This window comes from Culex quinquefasciatus, chromosome 1, assembly GCF_015732765.1.
Source record: "Culex quinquefasciatus strain JHB chromosome 1, VPISU_Cqui_1.0_pri_paternal, whole genome shotgun sequence".
Lineage (NCBI taxonomy): Eukaryota > Metazoa > Arthropoda > Insecta > Diptera > Culicidae > Culex > Culex quinquefasciatus.
In genome coordinates this window covers 92,273,406-92,293,302 of record NC_051861.1, presented here as the reverse complement: position 1 = coordinate 92,293,302, position 19,897 = coordinate 92,273,406, and the positions used below count along the sequence as shown (strand labels likewise).

The 19,897-nt window shown below is 38.1% G+C and overlaps 1 protein-coding gene across 11 annotated transcripts in view; it reads right to left on the bottom strand.

Annotated features, from left to right (window-relative positions):
• The window catches only part of LOC6048855 (ephrin type-B receptor 1), a 180,015-nt gene that overhangs the window by 23,233 nt on the left and 136,885 nt on the right, over positions 1-19,897 (bottom strand). For all 11 annotated transcript variants that reach the window (XM_038266853.1, XM_038266828.1, XM_038266869.1 and 8 more), the window contains 2 exons: positions 969-2,260; positions 638-912 (listed from right to left, as the gene is read on the bottom strand). In XM_038266853.1, coding sequence (XP_038122781.1) covers positions 638-912; positions 969-2,260 — 1,567 coding nt within the window. The remainder of the gene's footprint in view (positions 1-637; positions 913-968; positions 2,261-19,897) is intronic.

Below are 19,897 nucleotides of genomic sequence, written 5' to 3'. Positions count from 1 at the left end.
GTACCTAAAAAATTCCTGTTTTGGGCTGGAATTGCTCTACATTAGATTTTGAATAACGTTATACTTTGAAATTTTAAGTCAATAAATCACTTTAAAGTAGTTAAGCGCTCATATTCAAACTCGAGAATCAAAAATAATTATACAAAAAAAAATGTTTTCGTGATTACCCGAAGTGACCATTTCCAATGCCTTCGAAAAATTAACTAAATGTAGCACCGGATTCGAGTGATTCGCTCATTCGAATGCCGTTCCATTCGAATTAGCGAATCCGCTCTGTACTGTACAAAAGTAAGGGCGTTGCAAATATTTTTCAAAGTTTATGTCACACCCTTTTTACAAGGAGTTCACACACACTACCAAACGATTTTTTTGAAAATGTGCATGAGCGCCGTGTAAAACGTGACAGTTCGTCACTTTTCCGTTTGACGTTGACCAACCACCGGGGTTTGACTGCACCTCGCTGACCGGCAGCGACATTACGGGAAAATACTTCATAGCATTAGAACTTTGCCATTTCTTATTGGGCACATTGTTCAAATGACGCTGGTTTACATATTTAAAGTTTACTTTTCACCAACAAAAAGGGATGTTGAATTTTTTTTAACGAAAAGCGCGTAAGAAAAAAATCGTAACTCACCCGGACTCACGCTCTGGTGCGTCTGCGCGTACATAATATTGCTGAAGGTGCCCCACCCGTTCAGCGTCTTACAGCGCACCTGGAACCCGTACTCGGTGTTCTCCTGCAGGTCGCCAATGTGCGCCTTGGACTCCTTCGTGCTCAGCACCGACTTGTTCATCGCGTCCACCTCCGACTTGGGGAACCACCGCACCTCGTAGTACTCGATCGGCGAGTCGGCGTGCATCGGCTTGTCCCAGACGAGATCTACCTCCTTGTTGGTGATCGAGATGACTCTGGAAGAGGGTTTGAGATTAGAAAGAGTGTTTGGTAAGGACATCGTTTGACTTACTTGACGTTGAACACGGTGCTGAGGATCGCCGACTCGGTCGTGAACGTGATCTCCGCGTACTCGGTCTTGATGTCGTCCAGGTCGGACGAGGAGCGCACGTTCGGCGGTTCCGTCGCGTGGTGGTAGTGGTTGTTGAAGCTGGTGTTGTCGTAGCCGGCGGCGCCGGCCTTGTCGAACGCGGATTCCTGCACGAGCAGGTACGACACGCCGTGCTGGGAGTGAATCTGGACGGTGTAGGTCGTTACGGGTTCCAGGTTGGTGAGGGTGAGCTTGGTGTCGTTGAAGGTTTCGGAGGACGGATTGAAGACCACGTTGGAGGTGCAGGCGGAGCACTTTATCCGGAACACGATGTCGCTGCGGTATTTGGTGTCGAGCTGCTCGTCGACGGCTCGTTGCGGGGCGTTCCAGGACAGGATCGCGCTGGTTTGGTCGATGAAGAGGAGGGTGAGGTTTGTGGGGGGTCCTGGCGGTTTATAGCAAGGCATGTGCTTGCCGTCCCGCGGGTGCCGATAGTGTCCGCTGAGGCACGGACAGAACGGCGAACCAATCTTGTTGGTTTTGGAGTTGAGCGGACAGATCGTGCAGGCGTCGACTTCCGCCGAGCGGAACTTGCCCACCGGGCACACGTTGCACGTCTGCTTTTCGTGGTCGGGCTCGAAGCCGACCTTGCAGCGGCATCCACCGCTGAGGATGGTCCACTTGCCATCGCCCTTGCACAGGTACGTCGGGCTTTCGTACGACTCGGCGTTCTCCACGCACGTCCCCGTCGTCTGCTCGATGATCGTGATCTCCCGACCCGTCGGAGTCTCGTTGAAGTGGGCAAAGTTGACCGTCACCGCCGGGCACGTGATGTAGTACACCTTCACGGCCAGCACGCTGATGCAGGCGCCCTGATCCCGGAACGCAAAGTACACGCCCTTCTTTGTCACCGCTATGCTCTTCACCTCCACGTTGATATCCACGTCCGAGTTCTGGTTGAACCGCCCCTCGCCGGCCGCTATCCGCCCTATCAACTTGTAGCTCTCGGGTTGCCAGGGAGGTGGCTCCCTCGTCGCCGCGTCAAACTCGTAGAACAGCAAGCTGAACGTCTCCTTGCAGGACAGCGCATTGCCCGGGAACAGCGAGCAGTCCCGGATCGTGAAGTGGATCTCGATGTACAACCGGTTGGCCGGTCCCCGATCGATGAACGGCGACCACAGCCAGTTGTTGACGTTGTTGTACGCCACGTCGCACACCACGTAGCTGCGCCAGTTGATGCCCTTCACGAAGTTCGTGAACGACTCCTCCACCCACTGAAATGGAAGAAATGGAGAGAAAAAGAAAGAAAGAAATCAATCATTTTGAACAATCTTGAAAGGTTCCGGCGGAGGTGACGAGGACGGGGTGGACAATAAATTATGAGTGACAACCGTTTCGGCGCTAATTAGAATGGGGTTTTGGGGCGCGCGCGGATGAAGATGGATGAACCCTCGAAATCTACGATCTACGGGGGACAGACGTGGGTAGACGCTGCTGTTGAGCAATCGATTTGGCTTTTGTTTTTTTTTATTCGGCGGTGGTTTCGCGGAATGTGACAAAGGGGGAAACTGGTTTGGCAGTCGAAGAAATGGTGGTAATTGCTGGATTACCGGTCGTTTATTTCTTGATTATTTCGTCAACTCTGATAATCTTTGTCGCTCAACAAGCCTGACCTTTTCCGGCAGTCAGTCTGGTGGTGGTGCTGCCATCTGTGGCGAAACCCCACAACACAACCGTCCGCCCATCCGTCAGTCGTCGTGCGCGAATCGTGTGCCCCGGAGGAAGGCGTGCATTGGCAAAGCGACTGGCTTGGCTGGTATCAAATTTCCCTTCAGCAGTCGGACCGTGAAACCTGGATGGGATGCGGCTGCAAGACGCAAATTAGCAGCTGATGATGCCCCCTTCTTCTACCCCTCAAGAAAAGCAGCTTCATCATCGTCGTCGTTGGCACACTCCCCTGGGCCATTATGATTGGGTTCAATTCACACAAAGTTTCGCCCTGGACGTGTATATCTTGGACTGAATCTACCCCCCATCCCAGCTCCCGAACCCAGCATTCAGCGAAGCGTTCTTCTTCGCTGGTTGGAGTTTGTGGTTTTTGTGCAACATTGTATGGGGCGGCGGCGGCCTTAAGGCTCCCGGCGGGGAGGAATGGAACTGCACGGAGAGATTGGGAAAGAGAGAAGGAGAGTTTGGGAACAACGAAACCGGTTCGTCACACCGGAGGTTTTCTCGAATGCTGGAAAACGCTCTCTCCAGCATCTTCCTACGCGGCGCTATCAGAGGAAAAGGGTAAAGGTTCCAATGCTGTTTCTAATTATTCTTATATTTGATATTTTTTATTACTAATATAAATTCAAGGTTTTCAATTAATTAAATTAAACTATGTATGTTGTTTGTGGAGCGAATGATTTTTTAATGCACTTCAAATGAGTCCATGTTATTTAAAACCTATTCTCACAACTTACAGTGTGTGTGTGTGCTCCAATCCAATACCCGCTGGCCGGCAGCGAAATTATGGGAAAGTATAATTTGTATCAGACTTTGTCAGTCACATCCTGATACAGCTTATCTCAGTCCCGGGTATTAGGTGGTGATAGCCCTCGCGCTGCTTCCAATGACCCATTTCAGAATGACAGAGCTCCTTGCGGTCCAATTCCGAGGTCATTGGGCATTGTCTGGCCCCGCCAAAACATAGAAGCAAGAATCAGAAGGACTCTCGATCTATCTTGAAACTTCCAATCCCATAATGTAAAACAGGGATTAGCGCGTATTTAATAATGATCAGAAAGTATGCAACAATTGAAAGATTCAGTTTGGATAGATCTCACCAATTTTCTGAACCGTCCTTTACTCCATTTTGCAGCGTCGGTCTTCCAGCTGCGGGTCCTCAATCACGAGCAGTTTGAGCTTCCTCATGCTGCTTCGGAACACATCCTCTCGTCTTAGTCATCTTGTGGTAAACAAGACCACAAACAAAAACTGGGTCGACCACAGAACATACAAATTTCACCTTAAAACAAAATTATCGCGACACGCACAAACCGTTGGAAAAGTCTGTGACAAAACGTAACCGATTGTCAAATCTGATTTACAGATTCCTCTACCGTTTATTTGGCAACCCGGCTTAAAAGCTCTCCTGCAACAACCGCCCGAGCGCGAGCTTTTGACAGCTCCCGTGGGAACAAAAGAAAACGAACGTCGCTAGGTGGGACCGCGCGAAAGCTCCCGTAGATGAAAAAAACAAAAACAAAACAATTGCTGGACCGGTACACAAAACTGTCTTTTTTCGACGAAATTCAAGGGAAATCCTTAGAACTCGATATTCTTCCACTACAACGCGTTATTATTTATCATTATCGTCACTTTTATACATGTTTTATGGACCGAAACAAGAAAACAATACAAAAAGACGCGGAGTAAAAAAAATGTCCGGACACTCACGAGCAGTGTGCTACACGCTCACCTATTCTCACAACTTACAGTTAAACAAAAAATACTTTCAAAAAAAATCTTCCTTCTCCGGTTTGCAATGTTTACACTCACTTATAACAAAATGTAAAATGAATTGTTAATAATAATGCAAGCAACGAGAAAGACAAAATATAGACAAACGGAAAACATTATTTGTGCAAACGGAATCCAAAGGGCAATCGAGGAACGAATTTATCGAGCTAGCAAGAATATCAAAGAAAAAAAAAAGCAACGAAGAATACTGTTTAACGGGAACTAAAGAAAGCATCGATATATGGATTAATATTGAGTTAGCGAAAATTGAAAACCAGAGAGTCAACTTAATTTGAGTTTTAAACTAAACAAAAATGAGCAGTGCGGAAAATTAGATTTTCCAAAACTTGCTGGAAATTAAACATTTTCCATAAATTTTAAGTGACTATACCTTTTTGATTTTTCGAAAACTTGGCAACACTGTAAATTGAATTTTGAACAACTTGTACCACTGCTTTTATTTTATTTTTTTCACCTTGTACTAATGCTGAGAGGAAGTATCATCTAAACATATTGCGCAATTCCCACTAACTTGGAATTCGCACTTTTTTTTTTTTAATTTATATTTATTCAAATTTCTTTTCCATGTACATTCATTCAGTTAAAATATTATTGAGTGTCCAATCACAAACGATGACTTTTCACCTCAATTTTAAATACTAGCAACTTTCATTTATTCATGAAATATTGTAGCTTTCGCTATTCAGTGATTTCAAATGTAGGAGGTCCTACATGTACAAAAGGGAAAAGGGATACCTTAAAACTAACTTATAAACTATATAAAGAGCGGATCAATGCAGCTGAAGACTGCAATGATTTTTGTCGAAATGCATCAATTATCTTATTGGACATAACATCCAAAGTGTCAACTTCGGCTAATTGATGAAGTTCACTGGTGCTGAACCAGGAGGAAGTTTCAGAATCATTTTCAGAATTTTGTTCTGAATCCTCTGAAGTTTTTTCTTCCTGGTTAAGCAACAGCTTGTCCAGATCGGCACAGCATAAAGCATGGCAGGTCTGAAAATTTGTTTATAAATTAACAGTTTATTCTTGAGACAAAGTCTAGAATTCCTGTTTATAAGTGGATACAAACATTTAATATATTTGTTACATTTAACCTGGATACTTTCAATGTGATCCTTGTAAGTAAGGTTTTTGTCAAAACCAAGTCCAAGATATTTCACTTGATCCTCCCACTTTAAATTTACCTCATTCATCTTTATAATGTGATGACTTTTTGGTTTAAGAAAATCAGCCCTTGGTTTGTGAGGGAAAATAATAAGTTGAGTTTTTGCAGCATTTGGAGTAATTTTCCATTCTTTCAAATAAGAATTGAAAATATCCAAGCTTTTTTGTAATCTTCTTGTGATGACACGAAGGCTTCTGCCTTTGGCGGAGATGCTTGTGTCATCAGCAAAAAGTGATTTCTGACATCCTGGGGGCAAATCAGGCAAGTCAGAAGTAAAAATATTGTATAAAATTGGACCCAAAATGCTTCCTTGAGGGACGCCAGCACGTACAGGTAGTTGATCAGATTTGCTATTCTGATAACATACCTGCAGAGTACGATCCGTCAAATAATTTTGAATAATTTTCACGATATAAATCGGAAAATTAAACCTTTTCAATTTCGCAATCAAACCTTTATGCCAAACACTGTCAAATGCTTTTTCTATGTCTAGAAGAGCAGCGCCAGTAGAATAGCCCTCAGATTTGTTGCTTCGAATTAAATTTGAAACTCTCAACAACTGATGAGTAGTTGAATGCCCAAGGCGAAATCCAAACTGCTCATCAGCGAAAATTGAATTTTCATTAATGTGCGTCATCATTCTATTAAGAATTATTCTTTCGAATAATTTACTAATAGATGAAAGCAAACTAATGGGCCGATAGCTTGAGGCTTCAGCAGGATTTTTATCCGGTTTCAAAATCGGAATTACTTTGGCATTTTTCCAACTACTGGGAAAATATGCCAAATCAAAACATTTGTTGAAAATTTTGACCAAGCTACTTAAAGTTGCTTCTGGTAATTTTTAATTAAAATGTAAAAATGCCATCCTCACCAGGGGCTTTCATATTTTTAATTTTTTGATAATAGATTTTATTTCATTCAGATCCGTATTAAAAACTTCATCTGATGAAAATTCTTGTTCAACAATATTCTGAAATTCTATTGAAATTTGATTTTCAATAGGACTCAAAACATTCAAGTTGAAATTATGAGCACTCTCAAACTGCTGAGCAAGTTTTGAGCTTTTTCCCCATTAGTTAATAGAATATTATCACCATCTTTTAAAATGTTTTATATTTATTTGTTTTTGAAGGGAGGTTTCTTAAGAACCTTTGAAAGTTTCAAAAAGGTTTGGAATAAGGTTTAATTTGTTCGACATCTCTTGCGAACTTTTCATTTCGCAGGAGAGTGAATCTGTGGTCAATAACCTTTTGCAAATCTTTTGAATTCGCTTCAGTGCAGGATCACGAGAACGTTGATACTGTCTTCGGCGAACATTTTCAGACGAATCAGAAGCTGAAGATCGTCATCAATAATGGGAGAATCAAATTTGACTTGGACTTTAGGAATAGCAATATTCCTAGCATCCAAAATTGCATTAGTTAAAGATTCCAAGGCTGAATCAATATCAGCTTTGGTTTCTAAAACAAAATCATGATTTAAATTATTCTCAATATGATGCTGATACCTGTCCCAATTAGCTTTGTGGTAATTAAACACAGAACTATTGGGTCTGGTAACTGCTTCATGAGAAAGTGAAAAAGTTACTGGAAGATGATCAGAATCAAAATCAGCATGAGTCACTAAAGGACCACAATACTGACTTTGATTTGTCAAAACCAAATCAATTGTTGATGGATTTCTAACAGAAGAAAAGCAAGTTGGCCCATTCGGGTATAAAACCGAATAAAGACCAGAAGTGCAATCTCTGAACAGAATTTTACCATTGGAATTTACTTTTGAATTATTCCAAGATTGGTGTTTGGCATTAAAATCACCGATGATCAAAAATCGAGATCTATGCCGAGTAAGTTTATTCAAATCCCCTTTGAAATAATTTTTATTTTCCCCAGTGCATTGGAATGGCAAATATGCAGCTGCAATCATAATTTTCCCAAAAGAAGTTTCAAGTTCAATGCCCAAACTTTCAATAACTTTAAACTTAAAGTCACGTAAAGTGCTATAAGTCATACTACGGTGGATAACTATTGCAACTCCACCGCCATTTCGATTCATTCGGTTATTAGTTATAACTTTATAATCTGGATCACTTTTCAAATAAGTGCCAGTTTTTAAAAATGTTTCGGTTATAACAGCAACATGCACGTTATGAACTCGTAAAAGTTGAAAAATTCATTTTCTTTCGCTTTTAAAGAGCGAGCATTAAAATTCATAATATTGATGGAATTACTTAGATCCATGATTAAACTTCAGGGTAAGAACAACATCATTCGCAAATTTTAATCCAATCTGGATTGCTTCCATCATGGATGTAGCATTACTCATTGTTTGAATCAAACCAAACAGTGAGTTTTGCAAAAAAGTCATTTTTTCAAACGTAACATCGCCGAGATCAGAAGATCCCAAAGCGTTGCCAGCAGAAACATTTTCAAATGAGATTTGAGGTACCTGCCCAATTTCAGAAATATTGGTAGAGGATTTAAAATTCGTGGATGAACCCGAAACGACGTTAGCATAAGAAATGCCATTGTTGTTACCTAACTTTTCCATGGTAGGGGTATTTCTAGAATTGTTCGAGTGAGACAGCACGAACGTTTGATTTAAAGATGCAGGTACAACCTGACTTTGAGAAAATTTCGGTTTGGATTTCGGCTGATGCTTAGCACGAGAATCCAAAACCTTTTTTCTGATGGGGCAATCCCAGAAATTTGATTTGTGATTTCCACCACAATTTGCACATTTAAATTGGGTGACTTCTTTGACGGGACAATTGTCCTTGTCGTGAGAAGAATCCCCGCAAACCATGCATTTTGGAACCATGGCGCAATGATCAGTACCGTGACCGAATGCCTGGCAACGCCGGCACTGGGTCAGATTCTGGCCATTACCGCCATGTTTCTTAAAATGCTCCCACTTTACCCGTACATGGAACAAAAACTGAACTTTGTCCAAAAGTTTCAAATTGTTGATTTCATTTCTGTTGAAATGAATCAGATAAAATTGTGAAGTCAAACCAAAGCGAGAAATATTCCCGTTTGATTTTTTCTTCATTGGTATTACTTGGGATGGGGCAAAGCCAAGCAACACCTTAAGTTCGTTTTTGATCTCATCCACCGACAAGTCGTTGGAGAGACCTTTCAAGACCGCCTTGAATGGCCGAGCATTCTTGGTCTCATACGTGTAGAAATTGTGTTTGTGGTTTTCAAATAACCAACAAAAGTTTGGTGATCTTGTAAAGATTCCGTCAACAAGCGACATTCTCCTCTTCGACCAAGCTGGAACGAAACCTTCAAATTGCAAGTTTCCTTGCAATTCTTCAGTTGCGTTCGAAAGCTGGCCAAATCGGAGACGGAAGTCACAACAATTGGCGGAGCCTTTACTCGTTTCTCGACGGCAGAAGGCTCAGTACGAGGAGAAGGTTCCTTGTCATCAGTTTCGGATAAAACACCGAAACTGTTTGTCAATGGAATTGGAGGATTGACCTCACATTCAGAATCAGAATCAGACCTCAGAAGAGGCTGTTTTCTTTTTCTGTTTCCGTTAGCCGGTTTAGCGTTCAAACGCTTCACCGACGTAACGACCAAATCTTCAGAAGATTTGCGTTTACCTTTGTTTTGACGCATTTTGCAAGCAAAGTTCTCTTAAAAGATGGCTTCGTTTGTAAAATACAACAAAATTTCAGGCGGGGTTAGTCTTGAAAAGACTGTTTAGAATTTTGGAAAATAACTCAGGTAGTCTTTAAAAAGACTGTGAATTTTGTTTTGAAATAACTCTGAGCTTAGGTAGTAAAAAATACCGCAGCTCTAGTGTCCGTTCACCACGAAGGTTCGCAAGACACTGATGGAATTCGCACTAAATAATTGCAATCGATCGCACTGTCGTGACTTGTCAAACTGGCTTGGGAAATTACAAATATTCTTAGGGGGAGAGGGGGCAAAATGCACCCCCTGCTTTTCTCGGTATTTAAAAGAATTTTCCGGGGAAAAACTCATAGAAATAGGAAGCTTAACATTGCTAAACCATGCTGGAAAAATTTGAGCATCGTAGTTTAAAAACAGCTTAAGTTATTTGCAAAACTCTAAAATGTTGTGTTTTCATCTAATTTTCGTTGAACTTTCATCATGATTTTTGGACAATATAAAAAGCATTTATTGTTATTGTAAGTATTGAGGTATATAGTTTTTGCCATAATCTTCACTATTCTGTAGATAGATGAGTCCAAAAACATCAAAAAATGCATTTTTAATTAAATTTTCTGCAAAAAGCGTGGTCGGGGCAAAATGCACCGCTGTGAAGCTCCTTTGTAAAAACAGCGGTGTCATCTAGTGGTGACTAGTGAAAACTGCTTTTACCCGGTGCATTTTGCCCCATGTTGTGGTGCATTTTGCCCCGTTGTTGTAGTGCATTTTGCCCCATTGTTGTGGTGCATATTGCCCCGCATGGTTGTTTGAAATGGATCAAAAATGTTTTTAGAAATTTGTTATTTTCGAATAATTTTGAGTTTTTTTAAAGACTTTCTTCACATGGATGGCGAAGAATAATAGTTGTTTAAGAACATCGAACAAAATTCTTCCACAGTAATGCTGTAATGGTTGAGAAATCACAGTTTTCCCTTAGGGGGTGCATATTACCCCCTCTCTCCCTAAAAATGATCAAAGCGAGCCGAGGTTGTTCCCTTATTTTTTAGCTGTCAATCGCAATTTTGAAGTGCGAAAGATCAGTTTGGTGGAAAATGCGACTGGAAATGAAAACAAACAACAACTGATTAGTTTTTCGAATTCTTGGTGACAAAAGTGCGAGAGAAAAATTTAAGTTACAGTGCAAGAATTAACCTCCAAAAATTGTTATTTTGCGCAACTATTATTTTTTTGTTTGTTTGAAAAGTCGAAAAAAACGGGTCTATTTTTATGAGAGATTCTAAGGAATACCCACAACTTTACTGAATCTTCAGAACACTTTTGTATGGACAGCTGCCAAAAATGTGTGGAGACTTGAATGCACGAACTACTGATGCAAAATGCTTTTCTAGTTATAAAACAGTGCACACAAAGTTTCAACTAAATGAAAAAAAAAAAAAAATTGAGGTACAGTCATCCCACATATTCGGAACGGTTTCCAGACCGGCCAATGTTCAAAAAATCATAGCAAATCGATAATTGAACTTAATGATTCGCTTTTACCTTCATTTGAAAGTTTTTCTTGCGATCTTATGAATGCTGTATCGAACATCTGTAAATTTTAACTTTTATAAGAAGTTTTTGAAGAATTACTTTGACCCTTGAAATCCACAAACTCGGAACACTTTTTTCTTACGAATGTAAACAAACTTTGGATCTCTACAGGAGTACATATTTATTACCAAATAATGACTTCACACACTGAAACCAATGAAACTCAAGCTTAGTGATGTTTTATACATGGTTTGATAACTTTTTTTCTGAAAATATTAGCTAAATTCAGGTGTTCCACAATTGTGGGAGGCACAATAACATCCCACAATCATGGAACAGGCAATTTGGAGGGAGTGTTTCACTGCTCTGGATAAAATAGTCTTGAAAGGCAGGTTTTTGTTTAAAGAGTACTACTTTTACTAGTGAAATGGCAAGAAAATGTCCAAATAAAGGTCCTTAAAATAGTAGGGTCGACAGAAAAGTTGCATTTTGCATCCTATTGACAATTTACCACAAAAGTGTTCCGAATTTGTGGGTGTTCCGAATATGTGAGATGACTGTAGAATCGGACAGCGGATTGCATTTTTGGTTTCTTTAGATGATTTTCCAACAAGAACAGATCAAATTTGTTTCTAAATTTCTTGGCTAAGCTAAGCTTAGCACAATTGCGCCAGAAGACAACGAAATCAGGATTTTTTTTTTCATTTATGATTCAATGCTGATAAAAATTTACCCAAACCCAAAATTATTAAGAATTTTATACTAGTAAATAAGGCTGGTACAAATATTTTTAAAAGTTTTTGTCACCCCCCCCCCCCCCTTCAAAATTGGCCCGAAAAATCAGGGGGCAAAAAAAATATTTTTGCAATAAACTTCAACATTTCAATGAAAATTCAAGTGCAAACAGCTGAAATCAAATTAAAATACATTCTCCTGCGTTAAAAATCATTTTTAGCATGCTTGGGTTTATTAAAAAATCTTAAGATTTTTTGAAAATTTTCGATGCAAAATCTTTTTTTTCGATTCAATTTTTGTTTTTGTGAGATCTTAGATTTTTTGAAAACTAATGATTGCAAAACAACTGAACTAGTGTAAAATGCATTTTAAAACACTTTTTTCATTTAAATGTGAAGATTATGGCTTGTTATTTAAATTTTTATATTTTTTTATTTATTTTGCCCCCTTGACCTCGGCCAGAGCCGAGGGACAAAAACTTTTTTTAATATTTGCATCGGCCTAAACAGATCAAAACAAAAAAAAAATTTTTTTTATACAATACAATCTTACATTAATTTGCAATTTTTGTGCCCATTACCTTGATATTTTTTTCTCCTCAAACTGTCGTACATTCATAAAAAAAAATCAAAAATCCAATTTTTTTCCCAAACAGCAATTCCCCACGAAAAAAGCATGATTAAAAAAAAAAGGTCTCCGATCGGGCTCAAAATTTGTCTGGGGTTTCCTTGGTCGAAATAATTAGACCCGTATTTTTTTTTTGTTTGGCCATTAGGGTAACCTACGCCGTGTTAGGGTGGTCCGAAAAATGGCAATTTTCGTCGATTTATGTAAAAACCCCATTTAAAAAAAATCATATCTCCGCACCATTTCAATCGATTTTAGATATCTTGAGCGCTAACAAAAGGGATTAAGTTATTTTAACAAAAGGGATTGATTGAGATTGAGGGCTATTTTATCAGATTCCTCGGAAAATTTTACAAAACATATCAAAAAATGGGGAAGTTATGTTTTCAATATTCCTAAATACGATTTTTTGAAAATAAAAACTGGATTTTCCGACGCGCCGCGCGAAAAAACAGGAAAGAAATCAACATTTTCACTAAAAAGTTGCGTATTTCAATTACGAAAATTATGGTACCCGAACATGTATAGGTCATCGCGGAATTTTTGAAGTTATCGCGCAGTTTTAATGAAAAAAGTTGTTTTTTTGCCGTTTTCGTATTTTTTTCGTCTTTGCGCGCGACGCTTCGAAAAACCCAGTTTTTATTTTCAAAAAAATGTACCTCGGAATATTGAAAACATAACTTCCCCATTTTTTGATATGTTTTGTAAAATTTTCCGAGGAATCTGATAAAATAGGCTCTTTGGTTCCAAGACCTTCAAAAGAGCATTTTAAATTTTCATTTGACCTTTTGAAATGTTAGGCTTTTAACTATTTTTACTTAAAATAACGAAAATTGTCATTTTTCGGACCACCCTAACACGGCGTAGGTCACCCTAATGGGCAAACAAAAAAATACGAGTCTAATTATTTTGGCCAAGGAAACTCCAGACAAATTTTGAGCCCGATCGGAAAACTTTTTTTTTAAATCATGCTGTTTTCTTGGGGAATCGCTGTAAAGTTTTACGTCCTTTCCCGGTTCTTTGGTAAAAAAAATCAAAATTTGAGGTGGAAGTGCGCCGTTTGATGAAAAAACGATTTAAAATATATTTAAAATTGTTTTTTCTACCATTTTATTTTTCTTTGAGAAAAAAAACGAAGGGGGAGCATAAAATTTAATTAACATTCGCATTGGCCTTATTTTAGTAGATAAAAACAATAATGAGCGATTCCAGCTCAAATCAGGAATTTTTCTGGTACTTTTGTACCCGACCCTCTCCGATTTCAATGAAACTTTGTAGACATGTTATACTAGGCCTATATAAGTAATTTTTGTGTATATGGAGCAATTTCTATATGACAGACTTGGTTTTGCAGTCGCGTAAATATTTTTACCGAAAAGCTCGTCCAATTTCCCATAAGTTTGACCACTTTTTGATACGATGCAACGGCTTCGAGATACTGTAATTTTTAAATTGCAAAATACAAAAATATTTAAATACCTTACGCCCTTCTCAAATGTCATTTTCGAGTACTATTGGCTCCATATACACAAAAATGGCTTATAAATGCCTAGTATAACATGTCTACAAAGTTTCATTGAAATCGGAGAGAGTCGGGTACAAAAAATTCCTGATTTGAGCTGGAATTGCTCTAATAGAACAATGTTTTTTGCAGATAATCAATTAAGGCCAATGCCAAAAATGCTAATACCCTGATTATAAAATCTATATAACCCATTAATTTTCATAATGGATAGACATTTCAACTGAACAAGAAAGTTGTAAGGGTAAATTCTCCATGTAATAACGAACTTGTTGAAATAAATTACAGTCGACTCTCTATGTTTTGATGTTTTCTTTTCCGTTCGTAGCTTTGAACATGCACGAAGTAAACTCAAAATGAGCTTTAAGTTCTTCCTTAAAGGTTTTAAATTTACGAATGAAATAAGCAACCATCGAGTTCGAGATTTTTCTGACCTCTGATTTTCTAAATTACGTTTGAAAGGTACAAAGGTTTAATAAAGTTCACTGAAATCGTTTTTAGCAGGCTACGTCCTTTCGATATTTTTGTTTCTAATCAAAATACACATGAAAATAAATATTTTTAAGAATAATTTATGCTTTGCATTTTTTTTTAAAGAATATACTCCAACATCGAGTCAACTACCCTAAATCTCCACCACCCGCCAGAGAAACTGCTTGACTGCTAGCCTTAACCAGGGCCAAATTTGGCCCCGAGAGTGGTTCAGGTGTTAGAAATTAAGAGAATAATCGGTAATTTTGTTTAACCTTAATCCGGGGGAAGCGATGGCTACCAATCCAGTTGAGGTCGTCACTTTGATGACCGGCGTAAAGACGTCGGCTTATCTGGACACAACGATCATAAGCGAGGGCTACTCACAGCCTACTTAGTAAAGTGTTGAAAAATATGATTCATATGATTTCCAATAACCTAAAAGAAATCAATTCAGATGAGTTGAGTTATAAATAAGTTGGTTTTAATTAACTTAAAACATTTCTGAAGTAAGAAAAAAATTAAAGGTTCCACTGACCCCAAGTTGCCCTTTCCACCAACTAACCAACAGAAGAAAAAACGTTACTTAATCCACCGGAAGGTGGTTGCTGCCTTCCTCCTAAAAGCCTTGCAACCACACACTACGAAAGCTTTGGCTAACGCTTACTTAGTAAAGACACTATACATCTGAGTGCTGCCATCTAGGTATGATAAATTTAATGAACCATTTGAAAGCACTGCAGTGTTTGTGTGCGTGCACTGAGCGTAAAGTTCCGACAGCTATCCGCCGGAGCTTTCAAATTATGTAAATAATGACCCTTTTTAGTATCAACCAAAACAGTTTCTCGAACATATCTTTTAAAGTACTGCACCAAGCCGGTTGAAATTAAAAAAAGACTTAAAGAACCTGAAGGCAAATCCAAAAACATAGATCCGGACAAAATCGTTCGAGCCAGTTCCGAGAAAAGTGAGTGAGAAAAAAAAATTCTACGTCCATCCACACGCACAGACATTTGCTCAGAATTTGATTCTGAGTCGATATGTATACGTAAAGGTATATCTGGGAGGCTTATTTAAAAAGTTCAATTTTTGAGTGATTTTATAGCCTTGCCTCAGTGAGGTGAGGAAGGCAAAAAACACCAAGATTGCCGTTGGGGAAGGAATTATTCGGAAGAATAGACGCGATAATTTTGCCTAAAATGCGAAAATGGACCGTGGCAAAACTGCATTGCTGGCCCAGACCTCGTCCATAGAAGAAGAATGAATAGGCCAACGAACGCGCCCCAAAGCAACCAAAAAGTAAGGGGAAGAAACGCGCAGCAAAAAATATGGGACACAAACATTAGCGCTCGAGTAAGAGGTAAGACGATAGAGAATGGAGGAATAAAGAAGAGGGTAAAAAAAAGAGAAAGAATAGTTTGAAAACAAAAGCAAACCTTTGGCGATAAGCGCGAAGCGAAAGAGGAGAGCTTTTAGTTCCGCGAAAATTAGTGAGTGAGGCGATTTTAGTTGTTTAAATTTGAACTTTTAGAAACGCGGTCATTATCTCGAAAGTTTTTTATTGATTATGAAAATGTAAAATTAAAGAGACGACTAATAATAAGCATTCGCAAGTTTGTACGGTTAAGCTTATCTTTAGAGATCAATAAAGGTTAATTTTAAAATGGTAAACGGTAAACTAAAATGATCAATTTACAGCTAATTTTACAAAAAAGAAAACAATCCATCAATCGCTTTTTCAGAATGTTTTATAAATTTCAATACCCGTTCAACGATCGTCGAATAAAAAGAGCTCATCTTCTTCCCTCATCAATCGTCCATTCTTGCGTACGAAACGCAAAGCTCGCGCACTCACTGGTCTCATTATTGTATCGAAGCCAAAGCCGAAAGCTTCAATTCATCTCTGCCCTCCTGACTCGGTTATGTTTGTCTTCCCGAGATCTTCGGTCGGATTCTGCTTCAAAGGAGGCTCATCCCTTTCTCGTTTCTTGCTAACTTCACTTCATTTTTTATTCCAGTTCAGCTTCGTTCACTCGTGGATCACCCCACCAATCCATGCAGTTTTTTTTTCCTTTTTTATTTTATAGCGGGTTATAATTTTTCCCTCTCTGTTATTATGACGATCAAATAAACGATTTAAAACCAAATACCACCTTCCCTCTCCTCTCTTTGCCTTCACCCTTTTCCACCTTCCCTAACTCATGTTTCTTGTGTCCCACCTGTGCTCCCCAACTTTTTTTTCTCATCGCTCTCATCCCACGGTTTTACCATCACTTGGTTCTCTCTTGCGCCAAGTTCTGTTTTTGTAAGCCCTCCGCTCTTCCTCTCTCTCTTTCTTGTCCTCTTCCTCTCAGTCGATTTGTCGCTTGAGCCTCATGTATTTTCGCAGTCAATTTCTTGTTAAATTGCTTGAAGTACACTTAACGGTCAAATTCTAGTCTGATAAACAAAGAAAATTTATTAAAAATAGTTTAAAACATCTTCGTCACCTTACAAAACTATTATCGACATTTTTTGCTTCGTCTTGGTCGTCATCGTCTTTGTCGACTGCTGTTGCATTGAACAAAAAAAAAAAGAGTCTCACATTCACACTCACTCACACTCTCGCACACAGCTTCCAGCCGAATCCGGCAAATCCATTCTTGATCTCGGTCATCGTCATAGTGTAGTGTGAGATGAAAGCAACGAGATAATCTCGCGCGCCATAAATGCCAAAGCAGTTGTAGTAGTAGTGGCGACAGAGAGAAAAAAAAAGTAAAGAAAGAAAACGAAAATAACAGAGAAAGGAAAAGGTGAGCGCGATGACGTAATCGTGCTATCTTGTCGTATGTCACTTTTTGACGTTTCGAAAAAAAAACACGCGTTTCGAGCACGCAATGTAAACAATAACAAACCGACAGTTCAGTGCATTATCCATAAATTTGATTATATTTGATTTGCCGGAATCGCGAGTTACACTCAAAAATGTTAAACAGTAGACGTAAATGCAAGAGTGACAAAACGGCGTCTGACAAAAATCTCTTTGAAAATTTGTCGCAATTCTATCGGAACTAAAATTCTGAAGTTTTTTTTAAATGTCTAAATGTTTAAATGAAGAGTGTCAACATTGCACGGAGTTTTTAATGGTTTTTGTTGAATATCTCAGGATCGATCAAAATCGTTAAAGAATGCTTGTGCGACAAGATAGCACGATCACAAGAGAGTTAGTGGTGAACATTTCGTTCTTTGTATCTCTCTCGCGACTTGGTCACAAAAATAAGTGGAGTTTTCTGGTGGAGATTGAACGAAATGAAGTTGTTGTTGATTTGGCTGCTTGTATACGATTTGGGCAGGTTTTATTATACATTATATGCACAGCAAATAAAGTAGTAATCCAGCTGCGTGTAAAAGGCCTCGGTGTAAAATAAATGTTGCATTATTTTATGAAATTCTGTGTAATATTACACCCTGAAATATGTAGCCCATCAGTATGGGAAACCTACTTGACCGAAATGTCAAGCTCATATATGCGTTAATCCTTTTTCATCGGTCTGATGGCCGAGTGGGCTAAGGCGCCAGTCCTTACTGTTTGGTGCTGGGTTTGAATCCCGTCGGTTGCAACTATTTTTTGTGTTTCCAAAGTTGTACATGCAGTGTGTAATATCAAGTGTTTATTTTGACGAAGGTGAGGTGCATGCTTTTGCATGCGATTTTAACATCGGATTTTTTGCTGTGTGTGGTATTATTATATTCTTTATTTTTCAGATTCGAACAATTTTTATTGTGTAATCAAATAAAAAAAATAAAAAAATATCAAATCTTTGTTAGATTTTTTCGAGACATTTCTTGATTGTTTGTCATGTTTCGAAGATTGTTTGTTACACAGAAAAAATAACTGGATCCAAACTTATTTTTTCTACACAGTTGGGAAGAATTGGGACGTTGATAAATTCAATGATAAAAAATAATGTATATTTGGGAGCTGTAATTTTGGAAGGTTTAATATTACCTCTTTTATGATGTATTTTAGACTGAAAAAGTGACATTACACTAGAAAAGTGGTAAAATTACACATTTTCAGAGGTAAAATTACACATTTTTTCTGACATAAAAGATGTACCCCTTCTCATATGTAATATTACCATGATTTTTTTTCTATGCACAGAAAAAAATAATGTAAATTTGAAAGCTGTAATTTTGGAAAGTTGAATATTGCCTCTTTTATGATGTAATTTTACCACATTTTAGACTGAAAAAGTGACATTACACCAGAAAAGTGGTAAAATTACACATTTTCAGAGGTAAAATTACACATTTTTTCTGACATAAAAGATGTACCCCTTCCCATATGTAATATTACCATGATTTTTTTTTCTGTGTAGGTGGAATATCTAGAGTACTCATAAAGAGGGTAACTTACACTTTTTTAGAGGTAATATTGTTTTGAATAAAATCTGTGTCTTGTGAATAAAGAATTTTAAAATTTTCATACAAACAGATATGTAATTTCTCAGAAATTCTGTGGGAAAATTACTCATTTGTTTGACACAAAAAAGCAGTAGTTAATAGTTTTATTATTACCATGTTATGTGTAATATCTCTGTACTCTAACTTTATTATTACTGAATAGGGTCATAGTAAAAAATAAAAAGAAAATATCGGTAATCCGTTTCGATGTAATTTTATCCATTTTTTATTTTTTTTTTTGCAAATAGTGATTTACGTTGAACGCAATATAACTTTACACATATTTTCCTGACATGTTGCTTAATGAGTTCGAACTAGTTGGAAACAATTGTTTAATGTAAATTTACACATTTTTTCCTGACATTTTGCTAAATGTGTTCGAACTAGTAAGAAACTAACAAGTTAGCAAAAATGATAGAAAAATGTGTAAATTTACATCGTTTTCACTTCATTTTTATTTTTTTTTTGCAAATAGTGATTTACGTTGAACGCGATATAACTTTACACATATTTTCCTGACATGTTGCTTAATGAGTTTGAACTAGTTGGAAACAATTGTTTGATGTAAATTTACACATTTTTTCCTGACATTTTGCTAAATGTGTTCGAACTAGTAAGAAACTAACAAGTTAGCAAAAGGGTAATTCTCTACCAACTCACACGAAATCGGGAAAAGTTGCCCCGACCCCTCTTCGATTTGCGTGAAACTTTGTCCTAAGGGGTAACTTTTGTCCCTGATCACGAATCCGAGGTCCGTTTTTTGATATCTCGTGACGGAGGGGCGGTACGACCCCTTCCATTTTGAACATGCGAAAAAGAGGTGTTTCTCAACAATTTGCAGCCTGAAACGGTGATGAGATAGAAATTTGGTGTCAAAGGGACTTTTATGTAAAATTAGACGCCCGATTTGATGGCGTACTCAAATTCCGAATAAACGTATTTTCATCGAAAAAACACTAAAAAGTTTTAAAAATTCTCCCATTTTCCGTTACTCGACTGTAAAAATTTTGGAACATGTCATTTTATGGGAAATTTAATGTATTTTCGAATCTACATTGTCCCAGAAGGGTCATTTTTTCATTTAGAACAAAATTTTCATTTTAAAATTTCGTGTTTTTCTAACTTTGCTGGGTTATTTTTAGAGTGTAACAATGTTCTACAAAGTTGTAGAGCAGACAATTACAAAATTTTGATATATAGACATAAGGGTTTGCTTATAAACATCACGAGTTATCGCGAT